Source organism: Acomys minous (assembly GCF_964271855.1).
Source record: "Acomys minous genome assembly, chromosome: 12".
Taxonomy (NCBI): domain Eukaryota; kingdom Metazoa; phylum Chordata; class Mammalia; order Rodentia; family Muridae; genus Acomys; species Acomys minous.
The window spans coordinates 39382668-39391603 of record NC_140493.1 but is presented as its reverse complement, the minus strand read 5'-3'; the positions used below and the strand labels follow the sequence as shown (position 1 = coordinate 39391603).

The following is an 8936-nucleotide window of genomic DNA, read 5'->3' as shown; positions in this document are numbered from 1 at the left end:
GAGAGAGGTCCAGACACTGAGCCCCTGCTTTGCCCCAGACACTCTGGCCTCTCCTGCAGAGATCGGTCTCGACTTTCCCAGACCCCAGAGACTGATGGTTCCCAATCCTCCAAGCCGACTTCATAGCAGCACCTAGGTCGTCTGGGAGCCGCAGGGACGACGTAAACGAAGTACAAGGCCGGGATCTTGGTGGCTGCAGCTACGCCCCGGGAGGGGAGGGGGGGCGGTCGGGGGATGGGAGTGGAGGTGGAGGGAGAAGGTGCAGAGGTGCCAGGAGACCGAGGGTCAGCGGGACACGCGGCTTCAAGTTTCCACGGGCTCAAGGTTGTGCAACTGAGAGCCGCGGGCGCCTCGGAAAACAAGGCGAGCCCATAAACAAAGCCACGTGGCCTCGAGGCCGGGGGAAGGGGGGCCGGGCTAAGAGCAGGCGGCTCTTCCGGCAACAAAGAGACAAGACGGGGCAGCGGCCCGGGATAAATACAGCGTCCCGGCAGCCGCGCAGCAGTCCCGAAGTCAGACGCGACACGCGACCCTCCCCAGCGCCTGCGCCCTCTGCGAGTGCAAGGGACCCACCCCCCACGCGCGCCCACCCAGGATCCGCAGCCCTCCACACCAGTTTCCCCACACTTGTCCCGGGCGCCGCCTCGGTTCCTCCAGCATCTTCTCAGCTCTGCGCATCCCCTGGGCCAGCCAGGCCGGTTCCCGGCTATCAATCCGTCCAGTCCGTCGGTCGCGTGCGTGCTCGGTACCATGCCGTTCCTCGGGCAGGACTGGCGGTCTCCTGGCCAGAGCTGGGTGAAGACAGCCGACGGCTGGAAGCGCTTCCTGGACGAGAAAAGCGGCAGTTTCGTGAGCGACCTCAGTAGGTAAGGACTTTCGCCTACTTCCAGCTCCACAAAACCAATCTCAGCTGGTCGGAGGGGTGGGGTGAGAGCGCACCGCAGGGGCAGATTAAGGAGGGCAAACTGGGTTGGGCCAGGGTGAAGAAGGGGCTTCCCGCTAAAGCGCCTGGAGTGAGGTGCCCGAGTTTCTGCAAAGGTCGCCAGAACACAAGAGATGGGTAATTTAGTTTTTCTTACCGACCAAGGTCAGGTCTCCCGGAGGAAAAGAATCCATACAGAAGCCGGGATCCCTCATTCTGGCAAGCGGGGATCATGTCCCTAAACATTTGGACTCAAAAGCACAATTCAGGGACTATCTGCTTTAGACACCGGAATTGCACAGTTACTGCTTAAAGTGGGCCACTAGCGAGTTGGCTGTTTGCCTTTCACTGTCCTGTGGCAGGACCCAAAGAAAACAAGCACAGTAGTCACACGCCGGATGATGGGACTGGTCGTTGGCCCTGCCCTGAGTGCGTGAAGGCTCTTCCCACGCAGAGTGCATGGCTGAGAGGGGCAGCCGATGGGCCCTGGGTCTGTAGCCCTCAAGTGCAGACTTGTGGAGTGGCTGGTAATGGTAACACTTAGGGGCTGCCAGAGGCGGGGAGGCGAGGGATGAAACAGCACACACAGTGCTTTGCTTCAGGAAGGACCAAGCACTTGCACCTGTTTCCTCCGTGGTCCTTTCCAGTCTTTATACAGCGAGCACACTCCCGTCCCTAGTGGTGCCTGCCAACAGCGGAAAGACCACCCAGACTTGAATTCTCACCTGAGCTCTGTTTTCTGGTGGAAAATCTGAGGTCAGAGGAAGTGCCCACTCATAGATTATGATGCCAACAATCAATCCCCAATCTGGACAGCTGACTCCCTGAGATACCCGAGGAACGTGGTAGAAGTTTGTTCGGAGGGGCCTGTACAGTTGAGGTGCCTTCCTCTCCCACTATCCTTTGAATAACACCCACATACCCCTGCATCCTTGAGATGACTTTAACAGAGTTCTGTGAGTGGGCCAGGTCACACTGAGTGAGATTTGCCAATGGTTGTTGGAATAAAGGTTTGCTAATTAATTATCAAGAAACTGTAGTTATATGAGCAGCTTGACCTCCAAGGTCTCCCATTTGTTTGTGATTTGTAATGCTTGAATTCGCTTTGTCTCTCTTAATGAGGTGAAACAAATGATTCAGCTTGGGGCCTTCCAGTAGAATCGAATATATTAACGTTTGTGTTGGGTCCTGTGAGGCAGTCCCAGGGGAGTTCAGAGCATTATAAAGAGATCTTCTCCACAGAAAATGAGATAAATCACCAACTGCTGTCACCTGGCCGTCTTCCAGGGACTGGAATCAACAGTTATACCTAATACTCTGTCCTCAGCTACGTCAGAAGGGAGAACAGCCGAAGCTTTCTCCTCCTTGGAACCATCCATCTTAGGAGCCAGAATCGAATATCCCAGCTCTTTGTTTCTGTATAAAAAGCTCAGCTTCTTTCCAGGGTGACGCAGCAGGGGTCCAGCCAGCTGCCTCACAGGAACTTGCCCCAATAAAATAGCATAACAGCCCGCTGTGTTCAGCAGGCCCGGGATCTAAATTGGGGAGACCCTACCCCCTATCCCCCCACCCCGTTGATCTGGATGCTCACTCCAACTTTGCTCCGTGAGACAGAAAGAGTGACAACTCACCCTGCTTGTCACAAGAAGACCTGAAGATGATTAAATTTACCCCTGAAGCCAGGTGGTGCTGGTGATGCACGCCTTTAATCCCAGCACTTGGGAGGCAGAGGCAGGTGGATCTCTGAGTTCGAGGCCAGCAAGTTCCAGGACAGCTGGGGCTACCCAGAGAAACCCGTTTCACAAACACACACACACACACACACACACACACACACACACACACACACACAAAACAAAGAGGAAAAAGAACAGAACAGCTGCCCCTGAAGTTGAACGAGGTTGAACCCCTTTATCCCTTCTTGGTCCCCCCTTTCTTTTCCTGCACATCACACCTGGGAGCTAAAGCTGTCAAGGTCTCTCTCACCCATCCTTGTCTGTCTCAGTAGTCATCAGTACAGGTGGTCACTTCCACCTGCAGCCCTCTGCTGAGTCACAGTTGAAGAATGATTCCGTCATCTGCCTCTCAGCAGAGCAGCTGGCTGTTTGCAGGGTATTTTTTTTTCCCCCAGCAACCGTAAACAATCCCCCTCCTTCCATAGCAGATGAGTCTGCCAACTTCTCAAAAGCACTGGCCTTCTGAGTCTGGGTTTGTGATCTCAAATATCCTACCGTTTTTCCGTCTTGGTTTTCCTGTGATGTAAGGCTTGGGCCCCGTGCCTGGCTGCACAGGTGAGCCTGAATGCCCTCTCTTGTTCTAAGAAAACAAAAGGCAGGTCCTTCATAAAGGAAGGCCAGGTGACTGGAAACTGACCTACGGAGGCACAGGCTGCTTCTCCAATTCCATGTACCATCCTGAAAGCTGCCCAGCAAGAGAGAAGAAAGGTGTGCTTTGGCAGGGTTATTGTTTAGTGTGAACCATGCCCTGACTGCCAGGTACACCTGTTCTAGACTCTTCTGGCCATTGTCTCTCTCTCTGGTCCAGGACCCTGCCCCCAGCAGCCAGGTGTTTCCTGAGATCATAGAAGAATGTAGATAAAGCTTAAAGTTGGTCCCTTAACAAGTTGCAACTGAGCCAAGCAGTGGTGGTGCACGCCTTTAATCCCGGCACTCAGGAGGCAGAAGCAGACAGAGCTCTTGAGTTTGAAGCCAGCCTGGTCTAACAGAGTGACTTCCAGGACAGCCAGGACTACATAAGATAAAGAAGGGGTGGCAAGTGGTTTTTGTTTTTGTCTTTGTTTTTTTGAGGCAGATTAGAATTTCAAGAAAGGAACACTGAGCTGGAGCCATCCAAGAATGCTTCAAGGAAGTGGTGGTTGAGATGGCCCACCCCGGCCTCCTCCCCAGTCACCTCTGCCCCACCCCAACCCCAGCAGCATGAGTAATCTCAGCTCCCTTCTCCAGGCCTGCACTTCTGCAGTTGCAAGCCCATCCCAGTGTTGTGTACTGTGTGATGCTAAGGCTGGCCCAGGAAGGAGGAAGTTGTCCTTGATACCTTAAATAAAAATAATAGTAGAGATATTTTTATGAGCACTTAACTCTGTGCAAGGCCGTATTGAAGGGAGCCTCATGCACTAGCCTGTTTCCATCCAGGAAGCAGCCTTTCCAAGTTTGGCAACCTGGGTATGACTTTGAGCAAATGAGCATCAAAATCTCAGGCTGTTGAACGACTTTGGGTCAGGACGTGGTCCTGTTAAATGTTTTTCTTAATTACAAGTGGAATAAAAAATAATGCTCCTGTTTCCCATCCCCTCTTTTGTCTGCCGCCCAAATGCTCTTACTTATGGCCTTATTTTGAAAACTTTCCACTTCTGCAGTTACCTTACAGTTTTGTGTATGTGTTTGATGGTAAAGTGGGTGTTGGCTAGGGAAGGGCTCTCTCCTTATTCTTGGCCTGTGCCTATAAACATCAAGATTAGTAAGAAGTAGTAGTCAAAAACTAACAACTCACTGACTATTGTTACATTTAGTAAGGAAAGCAGCCCCCTTGAGATAAGGTTTATATCAAATTCCATATATATACAAATTTGTAAACAATGATCATTTTTCTTGTTAAAAACTTGAGTTGTGATTGTCCATTGATTTTTGCATTTCCTGGAAATAAACATACCCAAGGTCTCAAAATAGCCACTTGAATACATTATTGCTTAAAAGAAAACATAAGCAGACAACACAAATAAACTTCACAGCTTTGCTCCCAGGCCTCCAGAATCCAACCCTAATATAAAATGAGATGTATAGGGTTTTCCCTGTGCTTAAAACTTTTCTGCACTCAGCCAGGCCACGCCTGTAATCCCAGCACTGGAGGTAGCAGAGGCAGGCAGATCTCTATGAGTTCAAGGCCAGCCTAGTCTACAAATGGAGCCCAGGACAGCCACGGCTACACAGAGAAACCTTATCTTGAAAAAGAAACAAACTTTCCTGCACTCTTGTTTCAAGAAGGTATCATCAACTGTGTGAATTTGTTCTTGAATTGGCTTTTGACATGAGTCACTCCAGCTTAAAGGGGTTCATGCCCCTGTCTGTGAAGAAAACAAATGCTCAAATCCCCTTGAACCCCATTTTCCTTTAGAAAACTATAAGGTGGGGTGCAGCCATTTAAAAATTGTGGAGAATGGTCACTAGCTGCGCCGAAAATGGAAAGGATATGTGTGATTCAAAATAAGACGGCTTTGTTTCACGGTTCTCTACTTTAACGGAATTTTTACTGTGGTTTGTACGGTTGTATGTCTTTGTGTGTGTATTTCTTTTTAAAAATAAGCCTTCCCATGGTATTTTTATACTCAGAATGTTCTAGCTTTGTTTTCTGAAGCTTTGGGACATCAGGGACCACTCAAGTGACTTTCCATCGTTTCCTCTTCCTCGGCTTGGATTAAAATTCTTCAAGTTAGCCTGAACACTGGGCATCCTGGTGTTTGTTCTGCCCCTTTCTTCCTGTTAAAGCAGATCTTCCCCGGTCAGTGGCTTAGTACCCCTCACAGCCATGCAAGCAGACAGACACACACTCGGGCAGTGTACAAAGCCTGACCCCAAACACTCAACCCTTGGCTCACTTAAGCAAGGGCCTCTGAGAGAGGTCATTTCTGCAGCACACAGTCTGAAGCCTAAAAATATCTTGTTTCCCTGAATGAAAAAGAGAAGGCTTAAGACATTGGGGGAGGGGCTCAATAAATGGCATCAGGTGTGGCTTGACTGGTGGTTTGTCAGGTTTTCCCCTGTAGACTCTAAAAGCAGCACAGGGTGATGTCAGCCTTTCAGCTGGACACTAAGGCAAGTCCTACCTATGGAGACACTGATTGCAATGAAAGAACACTATACACGGTTTCCTGCCCTTTTTTCCCTTCTATCATTTACCCAATGCAGGAAATAGAGATGAGCATATATGCTTACAGTCATCCCCACATAAAAGATAGAAATCAAATCACATTCTAAATTCTGCAGAGGACATCAGGAAATGAAAGGCCTCAATATATTAATAGACACACACACATGCCTAATGTGTACAAGTTGTTGTTATAAATTTTGCTTCCCTCTGAAGATTGAAAGAGACAGGGAACTCATCTTCTTGTTAAATTTTAGTATTTCTTCCCCATCATTTTTGTAGAAAGTATTCAGGAGTTTCTTTACATCATGAGACTATCACCCTTACTCCTGTGACATCTCCATTTGCTGACCTAAGTAGGCACCTGGCCAAAGTAGGACCAACCCACCTATCAGTGACCTGTGAATTGGATAAGAGTCCTTGATGTCTTTTTCAGCCCCTCCAAGTTTATGAATTATGAATTTTCCTGGTTTCTATTAGGACCCAACATCTTAACCTTCCAGCCTGAGGCCTAGTGCCATTAGTCAGAAAGCTAAACAACCAACATCATACACAAAATACCTGCTGGGAAGGGAGTTTGTAAGTCAGATTTCTGTAACTGTGATCGTGTTTTAAAGACTTGGCATGAACACGCTAGCTAAAGGGGCTTGGTTATGCGTTCAAATGGATGCGTTGTTTAATGTGTGATTTTTATGGCTCAATGAAACTATTTATAAAGAGCAGGATGTGATATCACATGCCTGCAATCCAGAATTCTCTGCGCCCAGTACTCAGGAGGCTAAGGGGGAGGAACAGGATGTTCGAAACTAGCCTGTGCTACATAATAATTCAAGGCCAGCCTGAGCTACATAGTAAAATATTGTCTTGAAAAGCAGAGAAAGGCGTTGGGCGTAGTGGCACGTACCTCTAATCCTAACACTGAAGAGGCAGAGGCGAGTGAGTCCATGTGAGTTTGAGGCCAGCCTAATACACATAGTGAGACCCTGTCTCAAAAAGAGAGACGGGGATGGAGAAGAAGGAAAAGGAGGATAAAGAGGAGGGCAAGAAGAGGGATGAGAAGGGAGGGAAGGTGGTGAGGAGGGAAGGAAGAAGCCATGGCAGCTTGGAATAGATGTTCTGCGTCTTGCAAAATGCAGGCATTGTGTGCCACAGTGACACCAGCCGTCACCCCCACCCCACCCCACCCCCAACCCCAACCCCCCAACCCCGTTCAGCAGCACGGCTGTTTAAAGTGATATTGTAATGGATTGCATCGCTCTTAGAGAGTATAGTGTTCTGTATCAAGTTATAATAGGAAGCCCTGTTAGAAAAGAACACATGCCCCCATCCCTGCCTTCCACACGGAGCGGATGGCACCTTTACTAAAAGGAAGAAGCCTGTGCCTTGGCCTGCGTGGGCTTTTTTTTTTTTTTTAAGATGATTTTATTGTTTTGTTTCGTCTAGGAAGCATATATGTGGTGTTTTAAGAACCCAGTGAGTTATTTGTAGCTGTTTACAGTTCTGGTGGCAGCATCTCTCTCCTCTCCCGTTACAGTTACTGCAGCAAGGAGGTGTACAATAAGGAGAATGTCTTCAGCAGCCTGAACTACGATGTCGCAGCCAAGAAGAGAAAGAAAGACATACTGAACAGCAAGACCAAAACTCAGTGTAAGTCGTTTGTTTTGAGTGTAAGAAGAAAGGTGTCTGGGGACAGCGCTCAGTTGGTAGAGTGCCTGCCTAGGATGCAGAAATTCCTGCGGCCAGTCCCTTCGTACTCCATCAACTGGGCGTGGTAGCTCTGGCCTGCCATCCCAGCGAAAGGACCCGAAGTTCAAGGCTATTGTCCTTGCTACATAGCAAATCCAAAGTCAGCCTGGAGCTACATGAGACTCTGCCTCGAAAGGAAAGGAAAGGAAAGGAAAGGAAAGGTGGTGGCGCACACCTTTAATCCCAGCACTCGGAGGGAGGCAGAAGCAGGTGGATCTCTGTGAGTTCAAGGCCAGCCTGGTCTACAAAGCAAGTCCAGAACAGCCAGGACTATTAACACAGAAAAAACCCTGTCTCAAAAAAAAAAAAAAACAAAAAAACAAAAAAAAAAAAACCTAAAAAGAGAAAAATCCTTGTCATTTGAGTTTATCCCCTGCTTGTCCCTTGCGTTGACATAGGTAAGGTAACTACAGTACAGGAATGCAGCCAGCCGAACCATTTCAGTAGTGCTCTGATTTTATTCCACTGTGTTTTGAGGCTTTGGAAATAGAATTGTGAGGCGGAGGATGTAGCTCAGTGCTCGCCTTCCAACCGCAGAGGCCTGGACTCAGTACTGACTGAGCTGGGCGCCATGGCTCTTGGGAGGTCGAGGTGGGGAGAATCAGAAGTTTTAGGTTGTTCACGATCACATCAGTCACATAGTGAGTTCGAGACCAACCTAGGGTACATAGACTCTGCCTCAAAATGCAAAAGGACGAAAGAAGAAAATGGGTGTGTCCTGCTTACACAAATTATATTCACATGGTCTAGATGCTTACACACTAGTAGAGAATGTAAGGTTCTATTAAAAAGCATGAGTTATAAGTTATTTGTATTTAATCCACTTGATGTGTCATGTGGCCTAGTCTGCTTTTTATAACCTTGTGTAAGTTTCAGGTTTGACATTTAAAACGAAGGTAATTACTTGAGTATTAGGTTACCTTTTGAATTGGGAGGTTTGGGAACACTGCATCTGATATCAAAGATTCAGAATGCTTCAGACAAAGCAACTTACAGCTCCAGTATTTGGACAGTACAGAAATTGAGAGTTTTCATCCTCTTAGATTGTTAGTGAAATCTTTTTTTTTTTTGTCAAAACATTTTAAACTTTAGAATAAATATTTTTAAGTGCATCATATTTAAAATCTTCGTAGGCCTGCTACAAATTTTTCTGATAGCTTTCTTTTTCTTTTATTGGCCTCTGTAGATTTCCATCAAGAAAAATGGATCTATGTTCACAAAGGAAGTACGAAGGAGGTGAGCGCTGATGCATTTGCTAAAGCCCCATGCTTAGTAAAGCTGTCCTTCCTAAGAGAGAATTCCAACAGGAGGAGGGAGGGTATCAGCTTTCTGTCAGAGAGAGGAGAGGAGAGGAGAGAGCTCTCTTCAGACTTCAGCTTGGTTAGAG

General features: G+C 47.8%; 1 protein-coding gene across 1 annotated transcript in view; it reads left to right on the top strand.

Annotated features, from left to right (window-relative positions):
- The first annotated feature begins 482 nt into the window (after positions 1 to 482).
- The window catches only part of FBXO32 (F-box protein 32), a 39921-nt gene continuing 31467 nt past the window's right edge, over positions 483 to 8936 (top strand). Inside the window, exons 1-3 of the mRNA XM_084751004.1 lie at positions 483 to 866; positions 7338 to 7450; positions 8736 to 8785. Coding sequence (XP_084607130.1) covers positions 751 to 866; positions 7338 to 7450; positions 8736 to 8785 — 279 coding nt within the window. The 5' untranslated portion in view covers positions 483 to 750. The remainder of the gene's footprint in view (positions 867 to 7337; positions 7451 to 8735; positions 8786 to 8936) is intronic.